General features: G+C 31.9%; 1 protein-coding gene across 2 annotated transcripts in view; it reads left to right on the forward strand.

The window, feature by feature from the left end:
- The window catches only part of LOC114332032 (TWiK family of potassium channels protein 18), a 155,321-nt gene that overhangs the window by 120,836 nt on the left and 21,410 nt on the right, over positions 1-13,075 (forward strand). For both annotated transcript variants that reach the window (XM_050642979.1, XM_028281738.2), the window contains one exon: positions 9,845-10,047. In XM_050642979.1, coding sequence (XP_050498936.1) covers positions 9,845-10,047 — 203 coding nt within the window. The remainder of the gene's footprint in view (positions 1-9,844; positions 10,048-13,075) is intronic.

A 13,075-nucleotide genomic window follows, 5' to 3' on the forward strand; every position in this document is an offset into this window, starting at 1 on the left:
GGATTATCTTCCTACCAACGAGAAATTATATAGACACCTTTAGTAACAAGTTTTGCCAAGGGTGTACTTTTTATGCCCATCCATATTTAACTCAAAATGCTGCTTTTATTTTCAAAAATATTGGTAGAACCAAATTAACATTCGATAATGGGCTGTCTTTTTAACAATAAATAATTTTTAAAAAAAATTTAAACACGTAATATATATGTTACAAGGGAATACGCATTAGGTGGACATTTTTTACCCACCCTTAGGTGTTTAAGGGTTAAGTGAACAAAACCGCCATAAAATTTTTATGGGATGCACAAATTTCACTGTTCTTCACTCAAATATTTCTTGGGGATTTTTTGTCCGGGATATTTTGTGGGGATATTTTGTCCAAAAAAATTTGTGGGGATTATTTGTCCGGGATTTTTTGTGGGGATTTTTGTCCGGGGATTATTTTTCCGGGGATCTTTTGTCCAGGGAAAATTTGTGTTGATCTTTTGTCCGGGATTATTTGTCCGGGGATTATTTTTCCGTACCCCATTTTTAACGTTATATGCCTTTTTACACTTAGCATAAGAAAAGCATTACTTTTCTACCACCCGGTATACGTTCAAAAAAAAAAAGTTTGTATACACAACTGTATGTCCAAAGACCAAAGAAAAATCTAAAGTAATAAAAAAAATTAGCGCAATCCGTTAAACAGTTTAAGAAAAAATCAACTTTGAAGAAAAGCATAATTTTAGGTGATGAATACACAGGCCTACAGTGTTTTTGGTGCCGAAGTATTTAAAGCTGATTTTGGGTATATTTGGGGTGCTGGTTCCGAATATGGCCTTAGTTTTGCTCTATCAGCTCTAGTTTTCCAGATAACGTAGATCATGCCAGCTTTTATGCATTAAAATTCGAATATGCTGATATGAATATACTAAATTAAAATAAAAACCAAACAATTAAAAAATACGTATATTTTAAGCCATTTCATCATCATCATCCTCATCCAGCCCTTTGCGTCCACTGCTGGACATAGGCCTCCCTCATTTTTGTCCATTGTGCTCCATTTTGAGCACTTTGCATCCAATTCCTTGACATTTTCTTGAGATCGTCAGTCCAACGAGTAGGGGGTCTTCCTCTACTTCTTTTGTCTAATTTAGGCCTCCACTCAAGTAATCTCTTCGTCTACCTCCAATCACTGATTCGGGCGACGTGCCCGGCCCAGTTCCATTTCAGGGTGGCAATTCGGGAAATTACATCGGTAACTCATGTTCTTAGTCTAAGTCTTAATTTCCAACTCGGTCACGAAGCGATATACTCAGCATTGACCTTTCCAGTTTCCTCTGAGCTATTTGCAGCATTTTAGAAGTTGTAGCTATCAATGTCAAAGTTTCGGCACCATAAGTCACCACAGGCAGCACACATTGGTCACATGTTTTACGTTGCCCATGCCCAGCATTTTGAAGATGTCTTTGAGTTTTCCATAGGCTGCCCATGCCCCGTCTTCCTTGGTAGCGGTCCTCAATGGTTTTTATTTCTTGGTGAAGTCTCTCACCTTACTCATTACTTGTGTCATCTAAGTTTTCAGCAAAACCGTACAGGTGGCTGTGAAGATAGTTGACTTTGATGCTCATATTCCATCCAAGTAATTGGAAGTCATTCAGCAAACGGTTTACCAGCTCAGCATAGTTTTCACTTTTGTGATTTCCCAGAAAATTTTTCATAATATCCACAAATGAAAGCCGAGCTTTTTTCTCTACCTCATTCATTGACCCCACAAAAGCCGGATCCTCTGTAAGAAGTCTGATCTGTGGTCCATCAAAGATTCCAGCTTTAAGTTTTTCCATACTTATCTGGGGAAGCTTCCTTCCTATGTAGGCGAAGCACGGTCCATGGGCTATGAGCCATTATTAGATGGAGGCTGAATGGGTTTACAAGTGGTAAATGTATCATTTTAAAAGTTTAAAAATACTCTCCAAGCTTTTTTATTTCCTTATAAAATAGTAATGTAACGATAATAAAGTATTATTTCTTGCATAAATAAGGCATAATACAGTGAGGACAACAAATATATAATGAGAAATAAGTTTAATTAACAATATTCATTCCTTTGAATAGCACATTCTTCATTATCTCAAATATTAAAGCTCTAATTTCGGATTTTGCCATATCCATAAAACTAGAGCTGATACAAAGAAACGAAATCCATATTTCGATTTATCGCCCCTAATATAGTAAAAATCAGCTTAAAGATTCACGGCACCAAAACAATTTTTTTTTTCTGTAGGCCTGTGTAATTTTTGAAACATTGTTTATTTACCCAATTAATATTTTTCTTTTTTTAATTTATGTTTATTTAATCCGACAATATCTTATAAGCATTTATATATTCCTTTTATATCTTTACAACATATTAATATTGGAGTTAGGTGTAGATTCCCTTTTTTAGTATCTTCATTTATTCATTTATTCGTCACGCCATGGCGACCAGGTCCCTATAATTCACGCTTTGAGAAATCAATTTGATGCGTCCCGTGATATATGACTGAAGCATAGTTATTAGGTTGTTAATTAACTAATTGCTTCATAAACTAGTTTGGCTGCTATCCTTTACTTACACTGTTTTTTTTTCGTATAAATTCCTATATAGACATAGAGGGTGAGTTTTTAATGCGACATTGGCGATAATTCCATTACGGTACAGAATATCAAGCAAACCTGTTTAGAAAAAATGTAGGCAATGATATTTGTCAGGCTAGATTAATATGCCGAATTCTAGATGGTATTTAATATCTACATGGTAAAGCAAGCAAACAACTTTTAAAATAAGACACCCTATTTCTCATATTTAAAATACCCCCAAAACTCCTGTTATTACCAGGGCCGCGTTTAGGTCAATTGACGCCCTAGGCAATTCTCTAGTAGCCGCCCTTCAACCATGTACCATTTTTGCGAAAAAAATTGCAGAAATTTGCAGAAATTTGCAAAAACACTAAAAATTGATTTAAACTACGATGTGTATATACCTATAACAGAAAAAATTGTCATTCCAGTTCGATCACATCAGAGACTTTTTTTCAAAAAAAAAAAAATTTTCTTGACAAAATCGACAAATTGCACGTTCTTGCGTCATACTTGATGAGAAATTATTTTTAGTTCTTCATATTTTTGAAAATGACCTTTCAGCGGATACGTTGGCACCTGGGATGCACAAGTAAATGTGCAAAGCGATGTCAAAATTAGGAAAAATATCTTTCAATCCACTTAGTGCAGTCACTGAATGTTTTCACCTCCGATATCGTTGAACCTTCATCAATTTTCATGAAAATTGGTGAGTAGTTAGAGGGTACCTCAAGGAACACAGGTGACATGATGCCAACTTGCGCTTTTACCGTGATGGTGAATACCACACCTTCTCGAGGATGAAAATTATTATTTTTTTAATAATTAAATAAATCGATAGAGAGACAAATTCTAAGCAAAATTTGTTATATAAACTTATTAATATAAATCAATACTTTTTGAGTTACTAAAGATCAATGATTTTATTTTTTCTTAAAAAATGCATATTTTAAAGCTGTTTTTCACGTAAAACTCAATAACTATAAGCTTTTAAAAAAAGTTATTATTATCAAAATTGAAGATAATAAAAATCTAAATACACTCCTTGCTTAAAGAACTAAACTAATGTTAATTCAAAGTGAGTTATGGTTAATTATTGAATGTATATTTTTTTCGACGAGTACTCAAATCTAAGTATTCAAGCTTAAATAACGGGAGAAGATGCATCTTATAAAATATATCTACTAAACACTTGTCAAAGTACTTCGGAGTACCTATCAAATAAGCTCCAGTAGAGGTCAATATCATCACAATTAAGCAAGTTATGATGAAAATAAGAGAACCATTTAGAAGTTTTTAGGAAAAAGTGAAAAATAAAACATACGCCATTTCCACACAAATTAAAATTTATAGTAGTCCTTAGAATAATTTCTTTATATTAGCATAAATAATGATTTAACAATTTTGACTGGTTTAGAATGCATATTTTAAAAAAGATATCATTTTAAAAATCAGAATTTTTAAAGGTATCGTAATTTTCATTTTCTTTTGATAATAACTCCAAAAATACTCAATATACGTAAAATGTTATATATGTATAACCAAATTTTAGTTTTGTCTATCAAATATTTTAACTTTATATAACTATATAAAACTATAGGGTATATAGCTACGGGGTAAAAAATAACGGAGATAGAAACGTTTAATTAAATTTTTCTTCGAGAACCATGTAACCGGGGCCATTTCACCTTTTATTTTTAAAAGAAGTAAGGGGTTTAAGAGATTAAATTCAACGTGGTTTAATAGTCAATAAAATTAACTTTCGAATGGTGTTAAGGCACACCTGATATCGTAAAAATTAACGGAGTTATTTAAAAAAAAACAATATTTTTTTTTGAAAAATTCTTAAAAGATAAATTTTGAAAAATATTTGTTGCATAAATTTTAATGCTATCAACTTGCTCGTGTGCTCATTTGATAGATACTTCTAAGTACTTTGACAAATTAATGTTTAATAAGGTTATGTTATAAAATGTATCATTTTCCCGTTATTAAAGCTTGAATACTTAGATTTGTGTACTCACCGAAAAAAGTATACATTCAATTACCTATAACTCACATTTAGTTAACATTAAAAGATCTTTTCAGTAAGGAGTTTATTTCATTTTTTATTAGATTCAATTTTGGTAGTAATAACCTTTTTGTAAAATCTTATAGCTTTGAGTTATCTATGAAAAATCGGTAAAAACATGCATTTTTCTCACAAAAATTAAAATCTTTGATCTTTAATAACTCAAAAAGTTTTGATTTATTTTAATAACTATATGTAACAAATTTTGTTTAGAATTTGCCCCTCTATCGAATTCTGGGGATATTTTTAATAAAATAATTTTCACTCCCGAGAAGGGGTGGCATCCACCCCCAAGGTAAAAGCGCAAGTTGACACCATGTCACCTTTGTTCCTTGAGATATTCTCTAACCACTTACCAATTTTCATGCAACTCGATGGAGGTTCAACGAAATCGGAGGTAATAGCTCATATCCACCTTCAGTAACTGCACTAACTCTCTTTAAATATTAAGATAATGTCAATTGGTGATTTTATTGTGGTTTTCAAAATGCATTCCGAATGCATTCATGCATGAATGATGTATCTTGGTCTCTTTATGTTGTGCCGGATTTTCAGCTTCTTTAATAATTTCTTCATTGCTTAATTTTGGCAAATCTGTTAACAACATGAAAACGTTGATAAATAAGTCGATAAGATTCCAGATGTCTATTCAGGTCTCTAATCAGAGTGTCGATTATAATATAGAATGTGTGGATTTTCATCTCACCACTAGCTGAAAAGTTTAGTTCATCATCGGCCCCCTCGTAAAATTGAATTTTTATTTTTCTCTTGTTTATTTCTTTATATGTTTTATTTGGGCACAATTTTTTGGCTTCCTTGCGGTAAAGTAATTTGAAAGAGCTTCATACAATTTAATGATAGAACCCAGATCCATAATTTTTATATAAAAATATTTTTTGTACAGTATTTGTGCCGCCCTCTCATAATGTGCCGCCCTAGGCAACTGCCTATATTGCCTAATGGATAAAGCAGCCCTGGTTATTACAATATGGTGTTTGATACTATTACATTATATGGTGTGCGTTACGACTATTTCTATTTCTATATCGCTATTAACCCTTATCCGGGCAAGGTGGGTCCAACTGGCCCGAGACGCCAATTCTTTTATCATAAACTGATAAAAAAAATTTTATTGAATTTTATACATCACTGAATTTGTTTAGAAGTATGTTTCCTTCAACATAGTTATGAGCTATTCAAAATATTCATTAACATTTTTGAAATTAGTGCGTCGAAAGAATTTTGTCACGTAAAGGGGCAACACAGGCCCGTCGAACCCTATTTGTATTTATACCTAAAGTCTAAATCTTTGTTACAGAAGTTATTCTGGCAGTCAGGTAATGTTTTTGTGGATTATCTAAACGACTTTTATGATTTCGGAAATCGAATAATAAAGTCTAAAAGTCTAACAAACAATGTAAACATGTCTTTGATGTGAACATCAAAGAGATGCTTACAAAAGGTGTTCCATCTATTATAAATCAATTTTAAAAACTAATAATTATTGTTGGAATGCAATAATATTGTTAGGTAGGTACCTATACACATTTTAAAATAAATAATGCATCTGCTCTTAGTCCTTTGATATCGATGTTAGTGTCGACAACTAGCTCCTAAATTTATATTGAATTACAGTGAAAGTAGGTAGTGCGAATAAAATGACCCGAATTATAAGTATTGCAATAAAGAAAAATAAATGACTAATCTATGGTTTTTTTTATTTTTATTGTTTTTTTGCCCAAAAATAATTTAATTTGTCATATCAATTTGCTATTTTAGTTGGGAATAAGCTAATCTTGTGGCTTAGTCCCAACTAAAATAGTAAATTGATGTGACAAAGTATTAATTTGTAAAAGTAAAAGAATAATAAAAAATAAAAAACCTTTTTAAAAGGTATATGTATTTAAAATCCCTAAAAAGGGCTGTATCACAAAACGTTTTCGGAATCAACATTCCATCATCAGTGTTATCACCTAAAATAAGTATAACTCTATAAGTAAAACAAACGTGAGGTTAAATTTTGACAAAGGTGAAAAAAATTGAATAGGTAGTTATACTTACAGGATTACATGCTTTAAGCCACCAAAATGTACGGGTAAAAACCCTTAAATTGATTTTAAACAGTTGGGGTTACATTATATTATTTGATTATGAAAGATGTTTAAAATATTTCCAGATTAACTCCTCGCATCACATGACATCAACCATATTGGTTGGAAAATTGAAGGTAGACCTTACATGGCAGAGTTTAGGTGACAACTGATCGAAATGATCGAAGGATGTCATTATTTTTTCCTTGTGATATTTTTAAATTAATATTATTCTTCTGACTTTGCGTTTTATTCATTTTGTAAAGATTGTTTTTGTCAGTACTTTATACATGAACTGCTAGTTACCATAATCTTTTTTCAGTATAAGACTCATAATCTCAGGTTTTCACATAATAATGAAAGGCTACAACACCGTAATCTTTTTCCAGGGTATGCGTAAACGTCAACCCTTTACAAAAGTTTTTATTTATTTATTAATTAAGTCTTTATTTGGCTCCAAATGTTTATTACTTGTGAATAAATATTTTCTCTACAAAAGTTTTCTTGCATTTCATTATTTTGTGCAAATCCTTCAGGTAGATCACACCCTCGAGGTAGACCGCATACTATGGTAGCACCTTTTTTTAATATAGACAATTTAAAATTAACTTTAATAAAAAATCAAAAAAGAATATTAGAAATATATGGGTAAATATGAATAGTACATTCAAGAACAGTGGTGGACCCAACGGACCCAAGTTGCCCGGTTACGTAAGTAAAATGTGTTGTCCGGATAAGGGTTAAATAAATACCCCGAATATAAGGAATAATAATTCAGAATAATCAATCCATTTTACGTAAAAAAGTAAACAGTACATATAATTTAGTTTTCAAATAAAATTTTAGAGAAATAATTGTCTAACATTTGTTTACAGGGTGAACTATGAAAATATATAATTTTTAATATTTTTAAATGTACCTACATCCTACATCTCTATATTTTATTTTTATAAAATATTTGATTTATAATCTTTTTGAAGCATTTTATATACCCAAACTTATTCTTTTCTGAGATAATTTTAGTTTTCTTCAAATTTCGGGAATAACTTTAATTTATTAAATAGAAATAACTTAGTGCGCTGAAATATTATTATAAAAAATATATGTTTCTTTGAATATATATCGAAAAAAAATATATAAATGAACATAATATGCAATAAATACAATAGTTTTTAGATTAATGTTAATTATCACTTTAATCGGTCTGTTTGTAACATAAAGGTATATAGGTAGGTATAACAAAAAGATTATACAATACAGAGGGCCTAGATTCCGTACACTGTAGATATCTACAGTCGCTTTCTGTCGATGGCAATTGTCATGAAAATATTTGAATTTTTAGTTTTAATTCAAATATTTTCTTGTTTTACTAAGTGTCACTTTAGCATCAATTAGAGTATAACCTAGCAAAACTAGAAAATAATTCAATTAAAGTTAAAAATTCAAATATTTTCATGACAATTGACATAGATAGAAGGCGACTGTAGATATCTACAGTGCACGGAATCCAGGCCCAGGTTAACAGATTATAGGTTCAGATTCCTTACCACCTATAAATATCAAAGGAAAAAAATATATATAATAATAATTTATTAAGTTATCCATCAAATTGCTTACAATGTAACTGTAATAAAATTAAATAAAATTAGATTCTAATATTTTATGGGTGATTTAATTATAAATAAGAACAATGCAAAACCTCATTATTTTGTAGAACGAAACATATAAAAAATGGTTAAATATACTAAAATGTCAGTTATGAGTTCAGATTTCTTTCCAAGATGGCGCTAGGAGTTATCGTTCCAAACAAACTGCTCTTTCGCTTGATGTTGCTGTATAAAATACGCTATATAATATGTCTCTCATATTTGAAAGTATCGTCTTTAGTCCCAACTTCAACATTAATACAGTTCTTACAATTGTAATTATATATTATACATAGTATACTAAAATCACAATAAAGATGCACTAGAAATAAACAAACCAAGTTAAGGGGACCGGCGCAAAATTTAGCCACTATGCTATTTATATATTTTTTGAATCCTGAGAAAACTAATGCGTATCTTTGAAAAATTTAAACACAGAATGAAAGATTGCATTATCACCGAGGGCTGAACGTCCCTGAAAAATTTAAATAAGTTACAGGGGTGATAAAAAAGAAAAAAAATAGTGTGATTTTATTTTAAATATCTCATTCAAAAGAAAGTTCTTGTTTATTCTCAGGGACTTTCGACCCCGGTAATCATGTAATCGTTTATTCTGCGTTTCAATTTTCCAATAACATTTATTAGTTTTTCCAGGATTTGAAAAAAATTAACACCATGTCCGTGGTGATAATTTCCAAATTGAACATTCGCTATCTTTGTCATACAACGCACTTTAGTCGAACATAATGTGCTGACAAGACAGAGGCAATTTTAAATATTTGATACGGCGCGACTTCAGGAATATTTTGATTTGTTTGTTAAACATTTGTGTATTTGATAGATAATTGATTTAAATCGTGAAATTAATAGAAAGTTATTTTATTGTTTATTATCTATGGAAGATTCAAGCAGGATGTATATTCTGTGATCCAAGTATTTTACCAACTATTTTTTACCCAAGCATATATTATTAAAAAAATTACTTTTCCTCTTTTCTCGATTAATTTGCCGTGTAAAAATAGTAAAAGTAGGGATAGCTCTGTAAAATATTTGCGCCTATACTTTTAAATGTTACGAGGAGCACTCCAAAATCATAATTTACAATTTATATACATTGTTAATCCAAAATAATGATTTATAACGTTTATACATTGTAAAACATGATTAGGGAGTGATCCTCGTTGTATTTACCGTGTCTGGTTTGTTTATTTCTAGTGCATCTGTGATTTTAGTATAATATATTTTTTACATGTAGCCATCAATACTATGACTAATATGTACTTTACTTAGTATTAGTATCAGTTTTAGAATAAGAAACGAAAAATGACTAATAAAGTAAAAAATTGGCGAATGGCTTTAGTGTCCGCAGTCGTATAAACCTAAACAAACAACAATACTTCGTGAATGTACTAAAATAATTTTTTTTTTGTTTTTAGGATATGGTCACCTCTACCCCTCCACTACCACTGGTCGAGCTTTAACGATCGTATACGCTATAGTGGGAATTCCTCTCTTTCTTATAGCGCTTACAGATTTTGGTAAATTATTCACCAGAGCTATTAAATTCTTATGGTCGTTTGTTAGACGACTTTATTATACAGGAAGCTGTAGGAAAGTTAGAAAAAGTGCAACTGCTTCGGTAAGTTGTTTAAAATGTAGTAAGACTCATATCAGTCTTCTAAATTCAAAACGCGATATCTCCACTTAGACGAATTTTAAGTAACCTGAAAAAGTTATACGTAGAAACTTTATTTCAGTTCGAAACAACCTGCATCAAAGTACATAATATATTATTTTTAAGTGGCTATTTCTACACTTAATAAAGGGAGCCCACAAATTTATGGTATTGGAGTTTTTTACTTACTTACTTAGTCCTAAGCCTTTCTACCTTTAGGTGTAAGGCTGGTGGAGTTGAGTTTGGCATTGTAGTCTCCATGCTTTCCGATCTTGCGCTAGGTTTCTTGCACTTTCCAATGTCAATCCCTTCTTCTCGACTTCTTTCCTGATTTCATCTACCCACATAACTCTTGGTCTCCCTCTTTTGTTTTTCCCCTGCACTCTCGTTTCGAACACTCGTTTTGTTAGCCTCTCGTTCGACATTCTACACACGTGCCCGAACCATCTAAGTTGTCCTTCTACTATTTTTTCATTGATTGGTTCTAGTTTTAGGTTTTGTCTAATTGTTTCGTTTCGTATTTTGTCTGTCCTTTTTCTGTTTGCTATTTTCCTCAGGAACCTCATTTCCATAGCATTGACTCTGGATTTTTGTCTCCCCGTCAATGTCCATGTCTCGCTGCTATACATGATTGTTGGTCTAACTACTGATTTAACGACTGCCGTTTTTACTTTTTCCGGTATCCCTTTTTTCCCAAAAAATGTTGTTTTCATAGTGTTAAATAAGCTTCCTGTTCGTCCCATTCTCTCGTTTATTTCCATGTCTTGTTTACCATTTGATTCGATTATTACTCCTAGGTATTTAAAATATTCCACTTGCTCTAGTTGTTTCCCGTCTAATTCTATTGCGTGTGTCTTCCTCGTATTTGAAATTATCATTGTTTTTGTTTTCTCTGTATTAATTTTCATATTTATGTTTGATAGTTCTTCTTCTAGGATTTCAAGATTGTTCTGTAAGTCTTCTCTGTTTTCTGCTATCAATACCATGTCGTCTGCAAATAGTAGCTCCGATAGTTGAGTCTGTTTCATTTGCCAGTATCCTAATGTTAGTTTTCTCATTCTTCTCTTGGCTTTCTTTATCGCTTCATCCAGTACCACTGAGAATAGCAGTGGACTCAGCACGCATCCCTGTTTGACGCCTTGACTTGTAGAAAATTCTCTGGATTCCTCGTTATTGGTTCTTACTGTATTTGTATTATTTTTGTACATATCCTTTATTACTTCTATTATGTGTCTGTCGACTCCCCTTTCTGTTAGTGTCTTCCAAACGTCCTTTCTTCGGATTCTGTCAAACGCCTTTTCCAGGTCAATGAAGCACATATGTATCTCTCTATTTTTCTTGATTACCTTCTCACTTACTTGTCTTAATGTGAATATTAGGTCTTGCGTGCTTCTGTCCTTCCTGAATCCACACTGTGTGTCTTCCATAGTTGTTTCTATTTGTGTTTTTATTCTTGTCTCTAGTATTCTTGCTAATACCTTCCCAGGGATACTTGATATGGTGATACCTCGGTAATTATTACAGTTTCTCTTGTCTCCCTTTTTGTGTATTGGTAATATAATGTCTTTCTTCCAGTCCTTTGGTAATTCTGCTCTATTTATGATATCATTCATTAGTTCTTTCATGCTATCCATTTCCTCTGTCCCCATGAATTTTATCATTTCCGGGGTGATATGATCCTTGCCTGGTGCTTTGCCCAGTTTTACTCTTTCTATTGCTTTCTCTAATTCCTCTCTTGTTATGGATTCCACTTGTTGTTCTTCATTCCTTTCTTGTATCTCCCCTATGTTGTCCTTGTCTACATGAGTTAGCTCTTTGAAATGTTCTCTCCATCTTTCCATTATTTGTTTTTCTTCTGTTAGTACGTTTCCATTCTTGTCTTTTATATTCGGCATCGTGTGCTCTTTCGTTTGTCTGAGTTGTTTTAATGCGCCGTAGAAGAGTTTTTGGTTTTCCCTATAATTTTTTGTCATTTTTTGTCCAAATATCTCCCATGACCTTTCCTTTCCTGCTTTCACCGCTATTTTAACCTCTTTCCTTTTTTCTTTATATGCTTCGTAATCTTCCGGGTGTTTTGTGCTTAGGTATCTTTTCCATTTGTCTTTTTTGTTCTTTATTTTCTCTCGTATTTCTTCCGTCCACCATTCTGTTCTCCTCATGTTAGTGTTTGCTATTTTTGCTTTCCCGCAAGTTTCCTCAGCTGCTTTGATTATGCTGGTTTTTAGATATTCCCATTTTTTTCTATATTTGTATTTTTTGCCCTACCTTTCAGTATTATCTAATTTTTCTTGGAATTTCTTCTTATATATTTCCTCTTTTAATTTGTAACTTTTTATTTTTTCATTTACTACCTTTCTTCTCTTTTCTTCTTTTTCCTCTGTTGTTCTCATTCTCATTATTACTAGATGGTGGTCACTGCCAATCTCCGAGCCTCTTTTCACTTTCGTATCCTGTACTCTTTTCCATTTGTTGCTGCTTACCAAAAAGTAATCTATGATTGATTTTTCGTTTCTGCTGTCTTGTACTCTCGTGTATTTGTGTACTTCTTTATGTTTAAATTTTGTATTTGTTATAACTAGTTTATTCTCCATACATATTTCTATTATTCTTTCACCATTTCTGTTTAGCATTCCTTCTCCTTCTTTTCCCATGCACTCCTCTATTCCGCTGTTGTTGTTTCCGACTCTACCATTTAGATCTCCCATTACAATTATGTTTTCTTCCCCATTATCAATTTGCATTTGGAGCTCCTCGAAAAATTTATCTTTCTCTTCCTTTCTTGCATCTTCATTTACTCCGTAGGCTGTTATTATTGTCCATATTTCTTCGTCCATCAGTTTAATTTTCACCGATAATATTCTCTGGTTAACATATGTTTCTTCTATAACGTGTTGTAGTCTATTCGGTGCAATTATTATCCCGACTCCTTCTTTTGCTCTCTCTTTTGTATCCGCTCCTACCCAAAGTAACCAATATCCTTTGTATATTTTCT

The sequence above is a fragment of the Diabrotica virgifera genome, chromosome 2 (assembly GCF_917563875.1).
Source record: "Diabrotica virgifera virgifera chromosome 2, PGI_DIABVI_V3a".
Taxonomy (NCBI): Eukaryota; Metazoa; Arthropoda; class Insecta; order Coleoptera; family Chrysomelidae; genus Diabrotica; species Diabrotica virgifera.